This window comes from Hemitrygon akajei, chromosome 6 (assembly GCF_048418815.1).
Source record: "Hemitrygon akajei chromosome 6, sHemAka1.3, whole genome shotgun sequence".
Taxonomy (NCBI): domain Eukaryota; kingdom Metazoa; phylum Chordata; class Chondrichthyes; order Myliobatiformes; family Dasyatidae; genus Hemitrygon; species Hemitrygon akajei.
In genome coordinates, this window is record NC_133129.1 from 63,696,734 (window position 1) to 63,719,860 (window position 23,127).

The 23,127-nt window shown below is 39.0% G+C and overlaps 1 protein-coding gene across 2 annotated transcripts; it reads right to left on the reverse strand.

Annotated features, from left to right (window-relative positions):
* Positions 1 to 2,509: 2,509 nt before the first annotated feature.
* On the reverse strand, positions 2,510 to 18,883 carry hemgn (hemogen). 2 transcript variants are annotated; one of them, XM_073048467.1, is made up of 4 exons: positions 18,722 to 18,883; positions 9,918 to 9,996; positions 5,484 to 5,875; positions 2,510 to 5,047 (listed from the first exon to the last, which is right to left on the reverse strand). In XM_073048467.1, the coding sequence occupies exons 1-4, from the start codon at positions 18,768 to 18,770 to the stop codon at positions 4,929 to 4,931; spliced, it is 639 nt and encodes a 212-aa protein (XP_072904568.1). In that variant the 5' UTR covers positions 18,771 to 18,883; the 3' UTR covers positions 2,510 to 4,928. The 2 variants fall into 2 exon arrangements, with proteins under 2 accessions (XP_072904568.1, XP_072904567.1); XM_073048466.1 differs by having other exon boundaries at positions 9,906 to 9,996; positions 18,722 to 18,879.
* Between the last annotated feature and the right edge of the window lie 4,244 nt (positions 18,884 to 23,127).

Consider the following 23,127-nt stretch of genomic DNA (forward strand, 5'->3'; position numbering starts at 1 on the left):
TTCCTTTGATACTGAGTGGTGCAATTTAAAAACACAAATATGCATCGTAAAATTTTAAATTTTGTGTGCAATAGGAAGCACTGATAAAGATTGTCCCAATAGTTCATGGTATGGCTGTTGCTCTGGTAACAGAAGAGCATTGTGCTGTGTTTCTTGTGTGATAACAGCAAGAGCCATATGGCAACTGTTAAATTTTTTATATATTCAATTAACACCCTGTGCACCTGCTATTAATTCTTTTCAATGCATAGTGATTATATTTGGAAAATACGAACATCTGAAATTTCATCTTTTCTCATAATTAGGATGTTCAAGATGACTTAAAAAGTTGTAAGGATTGGTTAGAATCCATATCCTCTGGAAGAGAACCCAGAGCACGAGAACTTCACTTAAAATAAAGACTCAGACAATTTAGGATTGGTGTCTGGAAACACTCCTTATCACAAAGGGTGGTGGAAATGTAGAACAGCCTAATAAAATGTTTTTGAGTAAGTGAATCAATTACAAATTTCGAAGTTTAGACTGATTATTTTTGTGAGTCAAAGATTGTTAAAAATTGGACAGCAATGGTGTTAATGCATGTAAGATATGGATCACCTATGATCTAATTAAATGTTGAGTCAGGTTTTGAAAGACTGAATAGCCTACTGCTGAACCAGTCATAGAATCATAGAGTTATACAACACAGAAATAAGTCCTTTGGCTCAACACATCAATGTTAGCCAAGATTTCTTCATGAGGTGATCCCTTTTGTTTGCCTTTGCCCCATATCTCTCTAAACATTTCCTAACCAGGAACCTATCCAAATGTCTTTTAAACATTGTAATTGTACCCATTTCTGTCACTTCACCTGGCAGCAGCTCATTGCATATACCTATCATCCTCTGTGTGAAAACGTTGCTTCTCTGGTCCCTTATAAATCTTACCCTCTCACCTTGAATCTATGCCCTCCAGTTTCAGTTTCCCCTACCTTGCGGAAGAGAGTGCTTCAATTCATCTTCCCTATTCCCTTCATGATTTTATAAACTACCCCTTAATCTCCCTTTCACCAGGGAAAACAGTTCCAGACTGTACTGTCTCTCCAGTCCAACACAAGACTTCCAGTCCAGCTACCTCCTCATCAATATGTAACCCAAATGTGCAAAACAACTTGCTCCAATTATTTCACATCAACTTATCAAGTGACCTAAGAATCTTGGATGGAGATGAAAACATTTATAGCTGTACCATGGAGAGCATTCTGACAGGCTACATCACTGTCTGGAATGGAGGAGTGGGGTGCTACTGCACAGGACCAAAAGAAGCTGGAGAAAGTTGTAAAATTAGTCAGCTTCATCTTGGGTACATAGTCTCCATAGTATTCAAGACATTTTCAAGGAGAGGTACCTTAGAAAGGTCTATTATTAAGGACCCCCATCACCCTCTTCTCAGTGTTGCTGTCAGGTAGGAGGTACAGAAGCCTGAAGGCACACACTCAGCGATTCAGGAACAGCTTCTTTCCCTCTGCCATCAGGTAGGAGGTACAGAAGCCTGAAGGCACACACTCAGCGATTCAGGAACAGCTTCTTCCCCTCTGCCATCAGGGAGGAGGTACAGGAGCCTGAAGACACACACTCAGTGATTCAGGAACAGCTTCTTCCCCTCCGCCATCAGGTAGGAGGTACAGAAGCCTGAAGGCACACACTCAGTGATTCAGGAACAGCTTCTTCTGCTCTAACATCCAATTCCTAAATGGACATTGAACCCATGAACACAACCTCACTTATTAAAAACATATTTCTGTTTTGCACTATTTTTAATCTAATTATTTAATATACATATATTACTTACTGTAATTGATTTGCTTTTTTTCTATATTATCATGTATAACATTGTACTGCTGCCGCTAAGTTAACAAATTTCACAACACATGCCGGTGATAATAAACCTGATTCTGATTCTGATTCAATAATGGGTCAGGTGAATGAAGTTATCCCCTTTGTTCATGAGCCTGATAGTTAAGGGGCTTATCTGTTATGATCCAGTATTATCAGGCTGGTATGTTATCTCTTTCTCCGCCTCCACAGAGGCTGGTTGGTCTTCTGTGTATACTTCCAGCATTTTCTTTTCTTTTTTCTTGTACGGCTATGTAACTCTAAATTTTTAGTTTATCCACAAATGTGGTTTGTACCCTTGGATTATAGATAAATATTAAATAAATGAGCAGAAAAGCAATTTGAATTAAATAATGCTAAATTTAGTCATGAAGTTTTGAATCGTTTGAACTTATGTAAAGCAAAATTATGTCATTTATGATTTTTGGTTCCCTGTTTTATGGATAAATATGCATTCACAATTTTTGTGACAACTTTGGTAGCTGTTGTACATTATTACTGCAACAAAATGCTTCTATTTTCAGATGCAGGATATATAATTTATATCACCAATAAGAGCATGTACCCAAGATTGGAAAGGTAAGTCCCTATCACTTCATTTTGCTCAGGAATAATCTATGAACAATCTATTGAAATACAGGGGTAAATAATTTCTTTATTTTCACATTCTTTTACATTTTTTCTTTTTTTGTACATCCACTGCACAGTATAAAATATCATGTATAAAAGTCATAACATGAACATAACTAATTTGATAAAAGTGAGCTACTTGAATGGGAAGTGCCGTGTAACATTTACAAAGATAACACTGAACCTCTGTCGAACAGGTGTTGTCAATCATGCACGTTACTATGGGGAGACACCTACAGTTGCTAATAGGGTTGTTGAATCTCTGTACTGCATTCTCTGATGACGGAGACATAATGAGAATTTTGCTCTGCTCTTCAGCTTTGTAATTGGTGTCTGTCTAGGTAGTTGAATTGTATCATTTCAATGTGTGTCATGCTAAGTGTCATATGAATTTTCCCAATAGGTAGTGCTAGTTGACAAGTACATTGGGAAAAAATAATGTGTAAAGTGTAGTTGACTGCATTTATTATCTACTGATCCTTCTCACTAATATATCCAGTGGGGAATTCAAAGGAATCTCCTTTATTCAGAGTCTGGTGAAAATGTGAAGCTCATTATCACATGGAGTTAAGGTGAACAGGTGAGATGCATCAGTTGACAGTTAAATAAACATATTGGGGAGAGATGAATACAAGGATATTCTGATACATAATATTAAACAATCTTGAGTTAGTTCTGTTGCCCAAAATATTAGGGAAAAATAGGGCAAAGTCAGATATATGAAGTTAGATCAAGTTAGTTATTTTGGATACTTAGTCACTCTGATTGATCGTTAGACTCTAAGGGAAAGTGTTGAGGTAATTGTAGATAACTATCACCTTACCCCATCCAGGAAAATCTAATACATATTGGTGTAAGGATAGATCTTGATATGTTGATTTGTGAGGCAGAGGAAGTACGGAAGAAGGAAAATAGTTATAGAGAGTCAGACAGCATAGATGCAGGCTCTTCAGCCAGCAAAGTCTATCAGGTACCCATCCCTACTCATCTATGGTCAGCACAGCTCTTAGTTCATAGTCAACTATACCTCGCTGATTCAAGTGCTTGTTCAGATACTTTCTAAATGTAATTAGCATATGTGCCTCCATCATCTATTTAACCCTTTGGTTGATTTTTTTTCAAGGTCATAGGAAAACATTTCCTTATTAATTGTATCTATAATTCTCATAATTTTGTACACTTCTTACAGGTTTCGCCTCAGCATCCGCTACTAAGGAAAATAAACCCAGCCTATCAAGTCTCTCCTCTTAACTAAAATGTTCCATATCAGGCAACATATAAATAGACCTCATTTGCACCTTCTCCAGAGTAATCACATCCTCTATGTAGTTTGACAACCAGAACTGAACACAATATTTCAGCTGTAGCCTAACCAATGTTTTATAAAATAGTACTGTGGCCTCCAAGCCCTCATATTTTGTGCCCCAGTTAATGAAGGCCAGCATTCTATATGCCTTCTTTGACCCTCCTATCTACTGTAGAAGTATGGTCCCTTTACATAAAGAACAATGCAGTTGTTTTGGAGACAGTGCAGCATAGATTCATTAAGTTCATTCCAAGGATGAAGGAGTTGCCATATGAATTGCGAGTTAAGTAAGTTTGGCCTATATTCAGTACACTTTACAAGAATAAGAGTGATGTTTTCTGAGAGGAATTGATGGAGAAATGCTGGGAGGCTGTTTCTTCCAGATGGCGAGTCTAGAACGAGGGTGCATCGTCTCAAGCTTTGGGGTCAGCTGCTTGGAACTGAGATGATGTGAGCTCTGCATGTTCAGTCTCTGAATATATTCAAGGTGGAGATGGTTGGATGTGTGGATATAGGGGGAATGAGAGGAGGGGGGTACAAGAAGAAAATAAAGGCACATAATTAGTCAAGACCTTATTGATGGCAGAACACACTCAAGAGCATTTGATTTACTTCTGCTCAAATTCTTATTTTTAACCATGGTCTTAATGAAAGGCCAACCAGTTACAGGGGACTGAATGGCTGTACCTAATGCTGTGTTCCTCTGATGGAGACTTGCATAGAGTATAAATACCTGCAAACACTGGTCGGCTGAATGCCCTGTTTCTGTAATATGTGATACCCTGTTTAATTTTTCTGTCATAGGGTCAGCTCTCTTTTACTTTAAGATACTCCTTTATCATTTTTTGTGTTTCCTTGCAGAATGCATCATAAATGATCAGGAGACTGTAGGGATTTTGTTTCACATCCTGCCAGAATGTGGCACATTAAAGAAAGATGTCAACCGTCATCAAAGTCCTGATGTATCAGACTGTATTGTGACGGGATGCAAGTCTGCACCTTCTATAATGAGTGTTTTGGCCTGTGGTGACAAAAGTACTATTGTTATCTCCCCTGTGTAATAATAACTGTCAGATAAAACTCAAAAAAATCTATGAAATTCACATGTGTTGATGTTTTTATATGAACAAAGCTATTTGTTCTTCAGATGGGGCATTTTCCCCAGGCCCGTCTTCTGCTTGCAGTTGCAAACTCTCTGGTATCTTCATACAAGCTGGCTGTACTCCTCCAAGCTCATCTAGAATAAAGGTGATGAATATAGTATTTTAGTTTCATCGTTGAAGTGCAGTATGATTATTTTCCTGACTACAAACCATCATAGGCACTTCATGACATTTAAGTCATGTTGATTAGGCAGTACTGTAAATATTTCATGAGGTATACAACCCATCATATTGATTCCTATAAGGTTCATTCTACACAATTTTTATATGAACCTGATATCATTTGCATTTAGATAACCTCTTAAAATGTAATAACCTTTGTAATAATCTGACTAAGTTATGTATTTAATAAATTGTGCTGAATCCTAGGCCCTAAGCTTAGTAGAATATAGAACAGTACAGCATTGGAATTGGCCTTTTGACCCATAACATCTGTGCTGCCCATGGTTGGTCCCAAATTAAAGGAATTTTATCTGCCTGCACATGATCCATAGTGCCCATGCTGAGTACCTGTTGAAGTAGTAGCAGGATACCCGATTATTGAAAGGGTTGCACTTTGCTGCAGTGGTGTAGGCTTCTCCCACTGAGGACTCGATTGTTCTACTTTGTATCTGGCTTCCTCTTTTTGTTCTTGCAAAGGCTGTGGTTCTTGGAATGGCGCAGGTTCAGCTGCAGCATGAAACTCCAGCTCAGGCTCAGGCTCAGGCTCAGGGTGAGACACCAGCTCAGGCTCAGGGTGAGACACCATCTCAGGCTCAGGGTGAGACACCAGCTCAGGCTCAGGGTGAGAGACCATCTCAGGCTCCGGACGAGACACCAGCTCAGGCTCAGGCTTCTTGGTAAGCTTAATGCTTATTCCACTGGCCTTTCCTTTTCTTCCTCTTTTTGACTTTGATTTCTCCCTATGCATCAATGTGACATAAAATACTTCTCATTACCGTGCATATGAAGGCAGTATATTATAAGCCATGCAGAGACAATTGATTTTTCAAAGTTCAACGTACACTTATTATCAAAGTATACAACCTTGAGATTTGTCTCTTAACAGGCAGCCACAAGACAAAGAAAGCCAAAAGAAGCCATTTTAAAAAAGACCATTGAGCATCCAATGTGCAAAGAGAAAAAAACTCATGCAAATAATAAACACAAGCTAATAGTGCTCTGAACTGAAGTCCACAAACAGAAGTCCGACCACAGACCCTTAGTTCAGTACAGAGCAGAGTAAATGTCACAGAGCAGCGAGCTGAACTGGACCATCCCTCCCCTTACATCCTGACACCCTGACCTTTTCAATCCAGCTTGGCACCTAGATCGTTGTCCAAGTATCGGGTTCAGTAGCTTCGATGTGCTCTGGGGCCTGGGCTCCACCACTTCAATTCAGCCTGCGCCTGACTTTTCCAATTCGGCCGAGCACTTAAATCTATCAAACCTAGTGTTTTCCTCACTCTCCCCTCAGTTCTGCCACATCGAGTTGCCTCCAGGTAAGAGAAGCTACAGGATGTTGGTCGCGATGATCGTGTACCAGAAAAAGCATGACTAACAGTATTTAGCTGTTTTCTCTGTTTCTTTGGCCAGCGGCTAGAAGTCGCAGAAATTCACCAGGGCCATCTTAAATCCAAATTTTTTCTTTAAAAACAAATTTAAATAAGTATTTGTTGGTAATACTGGTAATTAGAAAATAAGAAAGGAAATCTTGTGATAGAGGTAGGCAGTCTAGTAGCACAGCAAAAAGTGCTGGCATTCTGGGCTTGATCCCAACATTTGGTGCTGCAAGTTTGGAGTCCACCCTATGATTATATGAGTCTTGTCTTGGTGCTCTCGTTACTTAAAAATGTCCTAAACCTATGCTGGTTGGTGGGACACCTGGCTAATATCCCAAATGTAAGTGCAGTAGGGGAATCAGTGTGAAGTTTATGGTCATCAGAGAAAATATACGGTAGATTATAGAGAAATAAGTGGGGAAATGGAATTAAAGGGATCAGACTGAGAGCTGGCATTGACACGAAGGCTCAAATGGTTTCCTTTTCTGTCATTAGAAAGTGAGATGATGTAAAGAAATTAAAATTGTGGAGGGCTATTGTGCAAATTTTAAGGTGAGCTTCCTATAGTGAAGTTCCACCATGTATGAGAGTCAAGTCAATGCAGCTGCTGGGGATAAGTTAGCCTCAATTAAGGGAGAGGAGCAGAATAGAACCATAGAACATCGCTCAACAAATGTATCATCTTTCTTTAAAGTTTAACTTTAGAAGTAATTTCAGACTAGTTTAGCTTTATCTTAATTATTCCATGTAATGTCTATATTTTTATTATAGACTGTTGTCTAAGCAGTCAATTTCCATCATGCATATTGCAAACCCTTTTAGTTATAATTCTATTTCAGTCATTTGTACTTACAAACTTTTCCACCACTATCATGTCACTTACCTGTTAACAAAGAACATTAACAATTAGGATTATTCAGTAGATTTATGACCATTTTATTAAAGGTTATTAAAGCACAGTATTTTTAAAGCAAAATGAATGAATACATAGATTCTGCATGATTAACTAGTATTACCAGTTTAAAGTTTCATTAATTAATAAAAAGGTGGTCGCAGTGTAGTCTTCGGTTTTTTTCTGTTTTAACAGCTTTAATATTATACGTACAAACAAAGGATTAATTCGTCTTACTAATTATTGATCCATAAATGTTTCAGAAGACTATATTTCAGCAAAGGTCCATATAAGATATTATATGTTTGGAATTTAAAATGAGGCAGTGCGATTATCTCATTTATTTGTAAAGCTGAAACAAGTTATAGAGGTAGGTAAGGCCAAAGCCTTTCAGAAGTTTGGAAACAAACATAATTTTAAATTTGAAGCTATGCTTAATTGAGACCTCATGCAAGTCAGCAAACACGGGAGTGCTACTGCAAATTCTGACTATGGTAGCAAAATTCTGAATGACCTAACATTTATGCAAGGCAGAAAGTAGGAAGACTGTGATCAGTTGGGCTGAGGCAGGATCACAGTTGGGTAATGTGGAAGAAGTGGAAATAGTACACTTATGTGATTGGTTGTTCATTCCTTGGCCAAAAATCTAAACATGATGCCTAATCTGTAAATAGATATCAGGTAATTGTCAGCAAGAAGAATAAAATAAATGACCTTGAAATCTATATATTGGACCAAAGATGGTGGTTTTGGGATTTCATAATATTTTGATGAATATTTTGTGGATCTAGAAATGGATCTCAGACAAGCAGTGTAACAACTTTGATGAAGTGGAACAATCCAGAGAGGTAGAGCTGGCACTGTATTTTCAGATGATATTAACAAACACGTAGTGGAGAATTAAGAAATGCCACAGAATCTTCAAGATGCGTGAGTGATTAAGGTCCAGGAGCAGAAAGAGAAACTGTTACAGCAATCTTCTGATCTCAAATGAATATATAAGAATGGAATAGGACAAGTTTAGTCCAATATGTTAGATGTTGAAAGAGACTTTTGGAAATAGATTGTGAGATTAGCCAAATCAAAGACTGTGGAGAATGGATTACCTTTGCAACAAGCAACAAGTTAATAATGTTTGATATTTTTCAGTAACCTACCAGAGACAGAATTCTACTCTGAGGACTTTATACAGGGACTCTTGTAAAAGACAGGTGTTGAACTGACAGCCAACAGCAGATACGAGAACTTCTAGATCAAGATGTTAAAAGTGGAGCTACATTTTGTGAGGACAGAGAGGTAAAGGCCTTTTCAAAGGAGGTGATGACAGGTTTTTTGAAATAAAGGATAATGGTTACTGAGGAAAGCAGACTGTTTAAAGTATCATATCGGATGAAAGCCCAGAGGAAAGTTAAGAAGTTTAATTGGAAGAGGGTTGGGGAATCTGGAGACAGCTCTCCTAGGCAAGGTGAACTAGGAGATGACACTAGGAGAAAAACAAGGAAATTAAACAAAAAGTTAACTACAACTTTCAAAGCTATATTTGAAGAAAGGATAAACAAGGTTAATTTTTAACCCAGGTACACTTGAGAGAAGTTATTCAATGGATTTCTTGTTTTGTTTTTATAAATTACGTATATTCAAGCCAGAATCAGGATCATGCTTATTATCACTGACAAATATTGTCAAATCTGTGCTTTGTTGCAGCAGTACAGTTACATAATTTTACATTGCAATAAAAAGAATAAATAGTGCAGAAGAGGAATAGTGAGGTAGTCCAATCGCAAACAAGAGAAAATCTGCAGTTGCTGGAAATCCAAGCAACACACACACACAAAATGCTGGAGGAAATCAGCAGGCCAGGCAGCATCGTGGAAAAGAGTACAGTCGATGTTTCGGCCTGAGACCCTTCAGCAGTACAGTACACTGAAGTCTGGACGTAGTAAGGTAGTATTCAAAGCTAGATCACAAATTGTTCTTTCAGGGGATTGGGGTACAAATTCTGTTGTGTGTATGTGCTATTCTGAAATTCATTGACGATATTGCACAGGAAATAATTTTGATTGCCTAACCTGACGTTTGTGTATCTGTTCTGTCATCATTAGCTTATACAATCGATATGAAGAGATAGGAGATAAGGGTACTTTGATTTTACAAAAATGCTTTCTCCTGCTTTCCTCACTTACTGTAGAAGAATAATTGCAGGTTGCAGGTTGAGATAAAACAAAATATTGCTCCTCTTTTTATTATACTGAAGAAAAAAAATGCTGTTACATGAACAAGCAGCCTTGGGACCAATATTACAGCAATTCTCATAATGTTAAATTAATATGTAAATCCCATCTAATGGGATGTTAAAACCATCTTTAGTCATCAACTGCCTGAGATTCTCTTCATGTGGGTATTTTAAGTCATCAGTGAGTGCAGACTACCATCCCATTAACTTGGGCTGGGTGTAAATGATTATCCCTCTCTTCTGTCATTATTAAAAAAACATCTTACTTAAACACCCACTGTGAACTCTTCTGCTCCTGTGCTTCCAGCTTTCTTTTCCTGAGCTGTTCACGGTCTCTCAAACGGTACGGAGGGGCTCCTAGTGAAAGAACAAGCAAACATTTTATGCACCATAAATTTACTTATTTACATAATCTCTGATTTAACATGCTCTACTTTTCTCAAGTATATTCTTACATTCAGAGTATCAAAACTCATGGAGTAAGAAATTGCCCTAGGCCATTATGTTTTCATGCCAGCTTAGCTTTGCTAACCTAATAATCAACCTTCATACCTTCCCCAAATTATTTCTGGTTGATCGTATATCTACAATTATTTCAGTTATCTGCTGTAAATTAACATTGTTATTGATTCCATGCCGCCATGAAATTTTGCTTTCTAAATGCTGGTGGAATATGATTTATTATTGTGTTACGTTTAAAAAGGAGTGAAGGAGTGCAGCATGTGACTGGAATGTGAGATCCCAAGGTACGAGAAGAATGCCTATTGCTAGCTGTAGGAACAGATGTTATTCATTTTTACGACCATAATGATAAATCAAAAACAATATGTGTTTCATTACAGATATGTTGATATCTAAATCTCTTAGTGAAGTATCCACTGGTGATATGCAGTTACTCTATAATATGCTCAGTGAAAATTGGTCTATTACTGATTAACATAGAAGAGTTTATCTTTTTATGCAAAGTCAACTTAAAGTGAAGGTTTGAATATTAATTTGCCGTCCAACCCACCTAAAATGCTGGAGAAACTCAGCAGGTTAGGCAGCATCCATGAAAATGAATAAATAGTCAACATTTCAGGCCAAGACCCTTCTTCAGGCTTAGAAAGGAAGAAGGAAGATGCCAGAATAAAAAGGTGCAGGGCAGAGGAAGGAGAACAAACTAGAAGATGACAGGTGAAGCCAGGTGGGTAGGAAAGCTAAAGAGCTGGAGAAGAAGTAATCTAATAAGAGAGGAGAGTGAACCATTGTGGTGAACTACATATACCTGTCTGGACACGCCCCCTGCTGACTGCTCCTGTGGCTCCTCCCACAGACCCCTGTATAAAGGTGATTGAGGTCTGAGCCCGGCTCTCTGTCTCCAGGATGTAGTATGGTGGTCAACCACTGCTTGTTCCTTCTTCCAGTCAATAAAAGCCGATATCTCGCCTTTACGTCTCATAGAGAGTTATTGATGGTGCATCAACCATGAGAGAAAGGGAAGAAGGAGAGGTACCAGGAGGAGGTGATAGGCAGGTAAGAAGAAGTAGGAGGTCAGAGTGGGGAACAAAGAAGAGGGAAGGGGGAGGGGAAAGGAAAAAAGAGAGAAATAAATACTAGAGGGAGAAATTACTGTGCATACCATCAGGTTGGAGGCTACCCAGACAGAATATGGGAAGTTACTCCTCTACTCTGAGGGTTGATTCATCATGGCAAAAGAGGAGACCATGGACCAACATGTCAGAATGGGAATAGGGATATGAATTAAAGTGGTTGGCACTGGGAAATTCCACTTTAGGCAATGGAGCAGAGGTGCTCAACAAAGCCATTCCCCATTTTAAGTTGGGTCTCACCAATGTAGAGGAAGCCACGTTGGGAACATTGGATACAAATGACAACACCAACAGATTTGTAGGTGACATGTTGCTCATCTGGAAGGACTGCTCGGGGCTCACAATGGAGTTGAGGGAGGAGGTGAATGAGCAGATGTAGCATTTCTGTTGCTTCCAGGGATATGTGCTGGGAAGGAGATTAGTGGGGAGGGACAATGGACAAAGAGATAAAGGAGAGAGTGATCTCTGTGGGAAGTGGAGAGTGGGGGAGGTGCAGATATATTTGGTACTAGGATCCCGTTGAAGATGGCGGAAGTTGCAGAGAATGATGTGTTGGATGTGGAGGCTCATGGGGTGGTAGGTGAGGACGAGGAATTCTAACCCTGTTAAGTTGGTGGGAAGACAGGGTGAGCATGGATGTCCAGGAAATGGAGGAGATGTGGGTGAGGGCAGCATTAATGGTGGAGAAAGGAAAGTCCCATTCTTTAAGAAGGACAATATCTCTGATGTTCTGGAAAGGAATATCTCATACTTGGAACAGATGTGGCAGAGATAAAGGAAGTGAGAAAACTGAGTATTTTTAACGGGTGACAGGATGGGAAGAAGTATAGTCAAGATATCTGCGAGAGGCAGTAGGTTTATAAAATATATCAATAGACAGTTTGTCTCCAGAGATGGAGACAGAGAGATTGAGAAAGGAGAAAGAGGTGTCAGAAATGGACAAAATAAATTTAAATGCAGGATGGAAGTTGGAGGCAAAGTTGATGAAATTAATTAGCTCAGCAAGGGTGCGTGAAGCAACACCAATGCAATCATCAATGTAGCACAGAATGAGCTGAGGAACATTACCTGGGAAGGCTTGGAACATAGACTGTTCCACAAAGCCAATGGAAAGACAGGTCTCGCTGGAGATCATGCAAGTACCCATGACAACCCCTTGAGATTGGAGAAAATGGGAGAAGCCAAAGAGGAAGCTGTTGAGGCTGAGAATCAATTCTGTCTGATGGTGGTGGTTGATGATGAAGGGAACTAGTTGGATCTTTTGTCGAGAAAGAAGCAGAGAGCTTGAAGGCATTCTTTATGGGAGACAGAAGTGTATAGGGAGTGGCCATCCATGATGAAAATGGGGCCAGGGAATTGAAAGTTGTTGAAGGGTTCAAGAGCATGTGAAGTGTCACGAATGTAGATGGGAAAGGACTGAACCAAAGGGGATAGAATGGAGTCCGGGTATGCGGACACAAGTTCAGTGTGGCAGGAGACAATGGACCTACATGGACAGATAAGATTGTAGATCTTGGGTAGGAAGTAGAAATGAAATGAGGGGTAAGGAAAGTGGATGGGAGATCTCCAGAGCTGATGAGGTTAGTGATGGTATCAGAGACAGTGTGCTGAAGGTCTGGAGTGGGGTCCTTTTCAAGGGTTAAGTAAGAGAAGGTGTCTGAGAGCTGCCACCTGGCCTCAGCCCACTGCTCTACAACAGCATGCAGGTCTACTCTCCTCTCCTATCAGATTCCTTCTTCTCCAGCCACCCACCTGGCTTCATCTGTCACCTTCTAGCTTGACTTCCTTTCCCCCTCTCCCCACCTTTTTATTCCCCTTTCCTTTTCCATCCTGATGATGGGTCTCCGCCCAAAACGTCAACTGTCCATTCATTTTCATGGGTGCTGCCTGACCTGCTGATTTCTCCAGCGTTTTTTGTGAGTGTTGCTCTGGATTTCCAGCATCTGCAGAATCACTTGTGTTGTGATGCAGTTGATTGAGTCATGTCTCAGAACACAGATCTTTCCTCATTGCACAAGTCAAGGGAGTGATGAAATCTTCTCTGCTTGCTGGATGCTCAAATAACAGCCATTGTCATCTCATGCTAAAGCAGTCGTTAGAAAATTTACTATATCCCCTTCGTTACGCAGACTGAGGATCTGAAATCCTTCACCTTTTAGAGGAGGTTCTCAAATGCAAAATGGAGCTATTAGATTATTCTTGATTATTTTGTTTAAATGAGTTAACTTCATAAATTATTTACATCAATTTGTTTAGATAGTTTTTAAATGAGTAATTTAAAAACAGTTAAAAAGCCACACGTGTTTGATACAAGCCAGTTCTGTTCCCATAGCTTTTCTTTCTGTTGAAGTCTACAGCAGCATTCTACTGGTAACGTTGGCAGAGATTAGCTTGCCAGCTACACTTCATGGTCCAATCCCATGATGTAGTGGTTCATTTAAATCAATCCCTTACAGTTATCCAATGCATGTGGCCCAGGAAGGAACACGAGTAATAAATTCTGAGCTGCATGCCTGTGTCAAGGCAACTCCAGCACGTTCGCTTTCTCTCCATACTCTGACAAGTAGATGTTTTACATAAATCAAAGTAACGTTGTTCTGTGCCTTGGCAAACCAAATTTCAAAGTAAATTTATTATCAAAGTACATATATGTCACCATATACAACCTAAGATTCATTTTCATAATGGAAAAATAATCTTAACAGAGTAACTGAAAGACCACACCAACTTGTGTGTTCAAACACTGTGCAAATACAAAAAGAAAGAAATAATAATAATTATGTATAAATAAATAAGCAATAAATAACGGGAACATGAGATGAAAAGCCCTTGAAAGTGAGTCCATAATTTGTAGGAACATTTCAATGATAAAGTGAAGTAATCCCCTTTGTTTCAAGAACCTAATTGTTGAAGAGAAATAACTATTCTTGAACCTGGTGGTGTGAGTCCTGAGGCGCCTAGATTTTCTTCCTGATGGCAGTAGTGAGAAGAGAGCATGTCCTCGGTGCTGGGGGCCCCGATGATGGATGCTGATTTCCTGCGATGATGTTTTGTGGAGATGTGCTCAATGGTGGGGAGGGCTTTACCCATGATGGACTGGGCTGTATCCACTACTTTTTGCAGGATTTTCAGGAGATATTGAGACCAGGGTCTTGAAATTCATTTTGAGGGGATGATGATATTGAACGCTGAGCTGTATTCAATAAAGACCATCCTGATGTATGCACCTTTGCTGTCCAGATGTTCCAGAGTTGAGTAAAGAGCCAGTGAGATAGTACCTGCTGTGGACCTGTTGCTAACTGGAGCTGATCCAAGTCACTTCTCAGGCAGGAGTTGATATGTTTCCTCACCAGCCTCTCAAACACTTCATCACAGTGGATGTAAGTGCTACTGGATTATAGTCATTGAGGCAGACCACCACATTCTCCTTAGGTACAAGTATAATTGAAGCCTGCTTGAAGCAAGTGGGTACATCAGACCACCAAAGCAAGAGGTTAAAGATCTCTGTGTACACTCTAGCCAGTTGATCAACACAGGGTTTTAGTACTTGACCAGGTACCCTGTCTGGGCCGGATGCTTTTCGTAGGTTCACCCTGCTGAAGGCTGCTTTCGCGCCGGGCCTCAGAGACTGCACACATCTGTGTACATTCATCACACAGATTATTTAGAGCTGTATACTGATCTTAAAATATTTAAGACGTACTGGCTCTTCCTTGAATTTGTTGATATCAATCACTAGATGGGAGTGAAATTTCTCAGTACTTGTTTCAGTCCACAACCTTAAGCAGTAAACTTGAAAATGAGCTTTGTGACAAAGCGATGACAGTGGACTGGTAGAATCTCCAGGAGAATATACTTCTTCCAAATGTTTAGCTTCAATGGGTCTTCTATGCCAATCAATAAAATAATATTGATGTTGCTTGGCCTGTGGAGTTCCTCCAGCATTTTGTGTGTGTTGCTCGGATTTCCAGCATCTGCAGATTTTCTCTTGTTTGTAATAAAATAACTAGTTGTGATGGGCAACAAAGTAATAATGAGTGGTTTTCCTATCAGTTTATGATGAGTTTGTACAAGGACAGAGTGGTGGTACAACCTGCATTGTCATCTGATGGTACTGAGGTACTTGAACATTTCTGAAGCTTCATCTGTGCAGACCACAGAAGAATTTTACATTACACTCTTGACTTACAATATGTCTTATGTCTTCCCCACCCACCTGGGTTCACCTATCATCCTTTAGCAATCCTTCTTCTCCTCCCCCCCCCCCCCAACCTTCTTATTCTGGGGTCTTCACCCTTCCTTTCCAGCCCTGAAGAATGGTCTTGGCCCAAAATGTCAACAATTTGTTCATTTCTATGGATACTGCCTGACCTGCCCAATTCCTCCAGCATTCTGTGCATGTTGCTTTGGATTTCTAGCATCTGTACAATTTCTTGTGTTTATATCTTATGGGAAGTCTTGTGTCTTGAACTATGATCGATCATTTCTGGTTTGTAATCTCTGAGATAGTTTTCAGACTTCATTAAAAATCATGTTAATATAATAGAGTGCTTAGCTTCATTTCAAATAGTTAAAAAACAAATGTCCATGTTAATCCATTTCAGATGCATTGGTGTCAAATTAACACTTCAATTTACATTAATGTGGCTGATGCAGTCGGTTCCATGTGTCAAAAATCTAGGTGTGGCCATTCTACGTTAAAGTGAATTTTAGGTATGGAAACACTTGAAACTGACTGTTTTTATATATAATAGACACAAAGTGTGGTTGAAGTCAGAACCTTCAGTATCTCTAATATGTATATGCATATTGTCCAACATCTTATGAAACTTACTTTGCCCAGGGAAGGTTTTATTTTTCTAATCTATTACATTTATTGAAAAATGTTCTTGGTCATATTGTTCACAATGTCTTAGGTTCTTCTTTGGATGGTTCTGAATTACATTGAAACTAGAGGAGTTCCAGCTTTTATCTTTAAAATGTCATGACGTTGCTTTACATTCATTTTGAAAGTTCTTATCTCAAGCAGAAAGTTCCTACATAGTTATCTAAATAGTTCCTAAGTAGTTAATGTAATAGCAGTGTAAGATCAGAGTTCATTGTTTTTTTCCCTAAATGATTTACATCAAAACATTGTTATGTGTGAGTTTCCGCAGCAAATTGCAGTTTTTGAATTTGTTTGATCAGAACGCTGCTTGTTCTATTTGCATAGCTTTGGTCTTTCTCCAGAACAAGCAGTAGGTCATAGAATGTAACTTTCCTGCTGAAATATCACTTCCCAAGGACCTGAACTTAGACTGAAAATTTTAGGTATAATTGCCCTTTTGGGTATATTCATAAGGATGTTGCAGGGTGTGATCTTTCTTGTGTTGATGTGTTTCTGTTCTTGCACAAAGCTTGGAGGTGAAGTAGAAACAAATGAATACACCTCGTTCAAGATGCAAAACTGTCTGCCACTTATTAGTAATCAACAGTTATACAAATCATGAATGCAATGTTAAAACAGGAATAATTCTCAGAAAAATGCTGAGAACAATAGTATAGTGGGATGGCCTTACAGAAATCATAGAATAGCAAAGGACAGTAGGCATATTTGGCCTATTTGCTTCACATCAACTTTTTCAATGAGCAATGCAGTCTAGCTCTCTCACTCTTTTCAAATACCTCTGAATATTCTTCCTTTAAATGTCTTTCTTTTTTAAATGTAGCATCTATATGTTTGAAACACCAAATTGTTCCTGCATTCCACATGTATGTTTGTGCGTGTGTGTGCACCCTTAGCTCCTGGTGCAGTCGTCGGAGCGCCATCATGACAAGCTTTTTGCACTGATCTTTTTGGTGATTGCTCATCATACGGCGTGTCTTGGGCATCTGAAACCTGGCGGAGCCCATCCCTCTCCAGGTTTTTGGAGCCAGCTGGATTCGAACTCGGGAGCCTTCGCTCCAAAGTCCGGTGCTGATACCACTACGCCTCCAGCCGACCCCACATTCCACATACAGGGAATTAATTACTTTGCATATTTTATGCATGAGTGCAGTTCAGCAAACAACATGAGGTTCAATATTGCATTTCCATTGCATATTTAATCATGCTGATGTATTTTGCAGTAACTTAAGTATGTGACCTCAAACCACATTAAGAAATGCAAGGATAAGTGACCATGATGGTGGTTAAAAAGGCAGGTTGTAAGGAACATTTAAAAGAGAGCTAAAGGAGTGTATGGAGGGAGTTCCAAATTGTAGAGCCCAGCAGTTGGAGCCACAGCTGGTGATAATAAAAATGAAGATCAACAAGAGTCCAGATCAGGAGAAAATTGCTGATCTCAGAGAAGGGTGTATCTGCTACAAGATTGGGTGAGTGGATAAGACTGATATGTTGCAAAGGTCTCATGTTTGTGGAATGAGAGAAGATTAAAGAGCAGCAGAAACCTGAGTATTTCTTGTGGGTGTGAGGGCACACAGAAGAAAAAATGCTAAGAAATAGTTTCTGCTGAAAATGACCTTGTCAATTGTGTAATAACTTTACAGGGAAGTTACTTGATTTATGTTCCCATTCAAGGCATTTTAAATATCATGCAGGTCAAAAACAATTGTTCTAAATAGGAAAATATGATTAAATATTCCTTAGCAAATCTATTTGAATAATTGATGTGAATTTATTCTGGCATTATCCATAGAAGTCACATAGAAACTGACAATTAGTATGAAGTGCAAAAGCATGTGTCGCTGATGGCATGCAGACATAAAAACTAATGCTGGAAATATTCTGGAGATCAGGCAGCATCTGTGGGAAGAGAAACAGAGTTTATGTTTCAGGTTGGAGAACCTTCTAAACTGAAATATTACCTCTGTTTCTCTTTCCACGGATGCTGCCTGACCTGCTTTGTGCTCTCCTCATCTTCTGTTCTTGTTACTGCTTGATTTTGAAGTGCTAAGACGAGAATGGCTAGGCGTTATGCTTGCCATTTTAACTACCCCCTCCAGCTTTCCCCAATTCTTCAGGGGTTTTAAAATTCCTACCTCACCACCTCACCTTTTCAATAATGAAGGAATCAGTTCATGTTTTAGATTATTGCATTTCAGTAAGTTTCACACAGAAGTAAAATATAATTTTATCTAAGCAGTACCAATTTGGTTTTGTTAATTTTAATAACACTGAAATTTATGTAACACAATACATAGTTTGCTAAAACAGGCCACATTGATTATTAATTCAAGAAGTTGTCAACAAAAAAACAACTAAACAACATTTCATCAAAAATTTCTAAATTGTATGAAACTTTGTAATGTTGGATCTTACTATTGTTAACAGTTAGTTATTCAGTTATTGACATACATACATGGTCTCAGAATGACGTACAATACTTCTGAATATTTCTAGTCTAGCAATAATCAACCACCAACATGTGATCCAATGGAATCTGAAAGCAATTGAATTTTCTACTGCTGTAACCTTTGTTGTCACTTTCCGGGATTAAGATGAATATTACCTGGAATGTCCTGTTCCTTGGTATTCTGGGTACTCTCCATTGTGTCCATTTTCTCCACACTGCTAAGAATTGTTTATCTCTTTGAAATTACAGAGTGAAAGAAGGGAGTTAAGTCCTTTTTTTGAAAAAAAAATGGATTAGGTGGTTTCAGTGTTGACACCCACACAAGCATCGTTATCTAATATGTACATGGAATCAGTTGGCATTGCATGATAACTGACTAGCTCTCCAGGATGAACAAATAAAATGAATATAAGAGAAATGCCCAGCCAAAAATAACCGGATGAATAGATTTCTGCAAAATACCATATTGCATGGTTACTTCTGGTAACTGATAATTAAATTTGCATGGTAGGAAGCACATTTAAGTTTTATTTTTGTAGAAAGTTTTAAAGTTGTTTAACTTTAATCATTAGTTTGCTTAATGGTTTGATTTTATTTTATATTTTTATTTTCCTGTGAAAAATTATAATTAAATATCACAAGCAGAAAATAAATGTTAATAATAGCTGCATGTTACATTACCAACATTTATACCAGGATTTAAAACAAAGCTAGGATTATATCTAGCAGCTACTTATCTTTGATTATTTAATTAGAGAACTAAAACTCCTGCTTTCAATCCAGTGCAAATATTTGACAGTGATCACAAAAAAATTATTCATTTATCTGCATACCAACAATAGTTATTCTATCAAGTTAAAGTAAACAAAAAGACATATGAAAGAAAAACTTCCATTTTGTATTTTCATGACCTTCAAAAGCTTCGAAGTGTTTAACAGCTAATTAGCACTTTTTAAGGTTTCTTTTCTCTGCTTTAATATAATCATAAGGCTGGAATGAAGATCATGAAATACATGACAAAGAAAAGAACATGAGAGAACCATCAAGTAAAAACATATCCTTTATGGAAAAATAAATACTTTAAAACTATTACATAGATATAAATCATGTCAGTAGAATCCAGTCTGGTTTAGAAAGCAGAGGTAGTAGATGAGAAAGTGCCTTAAGCTCAGAACTGTTTTTCATTCCTTGTTACAGTAGTTATTTCAGTGATATATTTACATCCAGATTGTAAACTTAGAAGTACAAGTAAATTACCACCAGAAGCAATCATGTTTTAGGAAGCACTGAAAAAAATTCATAAAAAGATAACCATTTCATTTCCTGAATGTATATGATCAATATGTTCAATGGAAATATCTTGAAAATCAATATTTTATTTGAAACTTACTACTCATAATATGCTGAATTCTAAAAATTTGATCAAAGAGCCATTCGAGTAATCAATTTTATGAAATCATGGCTTCCTGTAGAAAACCACAATGGTTTATAAGTACACAGTTAGGCTTTGGATAAATGCATCCAAAGTCCCAATTTGCAAATTAGTAAAATTATACCTGGTTCTAGCATTTTATTTTTTAATCGTGTGGTGTTTCAGTACTTTGAGCACTGAGTAAGGAGCCAGGAGAATCAAATATTCCATTCCCTAACTGCAATTCAGTTATCTCAACTGCAGAATAATGTGTGTACGTTTACAGATTCAGATTTTCAAAGGCTATCATCACACAGATAGTTGATCTGTTTATGAAGACATAATGCCACTTTGATGCCAGAGTTTGAGGTTAAAGTATGAAATACCATGCAGTGGACACAGCAGATCTAACTTGTCTGAATTTGCAGTTCACCATTGCATAAGGTTCTCTGCCACTTGAAAGGTCTAAACCTAAAACATTGGCTGTCCATTTCCCTTCATAGTTCCCATCTCGCCTGCTGAGTTCCTTTAGCTTTTAGTGTGTTGCTCCAGATTTCAGCATCTGTAGTCTCATGTGTCTCCAACGAACTCTGGAACTTGAAGACTCACAAGAAAAGGAGGAGAAGTCAGTGGAAGAGGCACAGGGAGATGAACCTCCAGACAACCTACAGCATCGTCTACTAGCAGTGGATAGAAGGGAGATCACCTCTGTAGGGGTTGAAAGGGATACCTCTTAAAACCACTCTGCACAAGCAATGCATTAGTATTGTATTCCTCCAAAAAACTACGGAGTAATTTATTGGAGGAATACATTATAAATATATCCCTCCTTTTCAGGTATACATTCACTGCTCACCACTATACATCAGCAAACAACATCCCCAAGAAATCAAGCTCTTTGTTACATCCTCCAAGTTTAGTAATTGTTTCAGTTTTTGAGTCCTTTGAATTCTGAACAACTTAGATGTCAGTTGAGAGTCAAAGAAGTGATGCTGACTGATATAATACCCTCAGTACACCCTGTGTATGCTCTACTGTCTTCTGCTGCTCTCACCCATCCACTTCAAGCTTCGGAGAGTGTTCTTTTGCACACCACTGTTGTGACACACAGTTATCTGAGTTACTGTTACCCTCCTGTCAGCTTGAAACAATCTGACCATTATCCTTTGACCCTTCTCATTAACAAAGCACTTTCACCCACAGAACTGCTGCTCACTGATTTTTTTGTTTTGTTTTTCACGCCATTCTCTATAAATTCTAGAGACTGTTGTGTGTGAAAATCCCAGGAGATCAGCCGTTTCTTAGATACTCAAACCATCCCGTCTGGCACCAACAATGGTCGAAGTCACTTAGATCATATTTCTTTCACCGAAAAATTTCTTTCTCTTAGCCATGTCTGCATGCTTTTATGCATTGAGTTTCAGCCACTCGATTGGCTGATTGGACATCTGCATTAATGAGTAGGTGGATTGGTGTACCAAATAAAGTGGCCACTGAGTGTATATATGGTAACATTATAAGATGATTAGCATTCAAAAGTCAGGAGAGCCTTCCAGGGGTTAACATTTCCATCCACTCAAATCCTACTTCAATCATTGATAACAAGATTCCAATCAAGGACAAATGGATGCATAGTGGTTTCTGGAAGCATTTTGTTTCATGAGCTGTCAGCATAATTTAATATGTTATGCATTTTACTTGCACAATCACACAATATTCCAAATGAAAGACACATATTCAGAGTCCTCAATGGCCGGAGGACATTGTAGAAGATTTTAAGATCGCTGCTAGCAGTTTCACCTGCAACTTACTACCTGCCTCAGAAGTGGCTGTGATAACTAGAGGGAAGTGCAGTACAATAAGGGATAAAACAGAGTGAGGGGAAAAGTTACCTTACATCTGTCAGATGCAAGCTCAGAAAGTCCAACCATAAACCTCAATGGAAAGCTTTCATTCAAATGAGGAAAAGCATGGAGTTCCATCACATGGCCTGCATCCATTTCACAAATTGCCAGATAGAGGCACACCTGCCAACAAATGCCATCATATGGTCAGTGGCATCCAGCTGAAAGTGAGAATGATCACAAAAATACCTACGCGACTCCCCTGTCCACTCGTTCCCCCCCCCCATCCCTTCCCACCAATCTCCCTCCTGGTACTTACCCTTGTAAACGGAACAAGTGCTACACCTGCCCTTACACTTCCTCCCTCACCACAATTCAGGGCCCCAGACAGTCCTTCCAGGTGAGGCGACACTTCACCTGTGAGTCGGCTGGTGTGGTATACTGCGTCCAGTGCTCCCGGTGTGGTCTTTTATATATTGGTGAGACCCGACGCAGACTGGGAGACCGTTTCGCTGAACACCTACGCTCGGTCCGCCAGAAAAAGCAGGATCTCCCAGTGGCCACACATTTTAATTCCACGTCCCATTCCCATTCTGATATGTCTATCCATGGCCTCCTCTACTGTCAAAATGAATCCACACTCAGGTTGGAGGAACAACACCTTATATACCGGCTGGGTTGCCTCCAACCTGATGGCATGAACATTGACTTCTCTAACTTCCGTTAATGCCCTTCCTCCCCTTCTTACCTCATCCCTGACATATTTAGTTGTTTGCCTGCTCTCCATCTCCCTCTGGTGCTTCCCCCTCCCTCTTTCTTTCTCCTTAGGCCTCCTGTCCCATGATCCTTTCCCTTCTCCAGCTCTGTATCACTTTCACCAATCACCTTTCCAGCTCTTAGCTTCATTCCACCCCCTCCGGTCTTCTCCTATCATTTCTTATTTCCCCCTGCCCCCACTACTTTCAAATCTCTTACTATCTTTCCTTTCAGTTAGTCCTGACAAAGGGTCTCGGCCCAAAACGTCGACAATGCTTCTTCTTATAGATGCTGCCTGGCCTGTTGTGTTCCACCAGCATTTTGTGTGTGTTGTTTGAATTTCCAGCATCTGCAGATTTCCTCGTGTTTGCTCTACAAAAATACCTGAGTACTTTCCATCTGGGAAAGTATTTTAATAGAAATTGGTGCCCTGCACATATCTCTGCCCTAATTACGGGATTACATTTTTTGACATTTCATTGTTGTAGCTGCATTTTGCCTTCTGGAAGCTGATCCTTACAATTTGGAAGTCCATAAGAAGTTCTTGTATT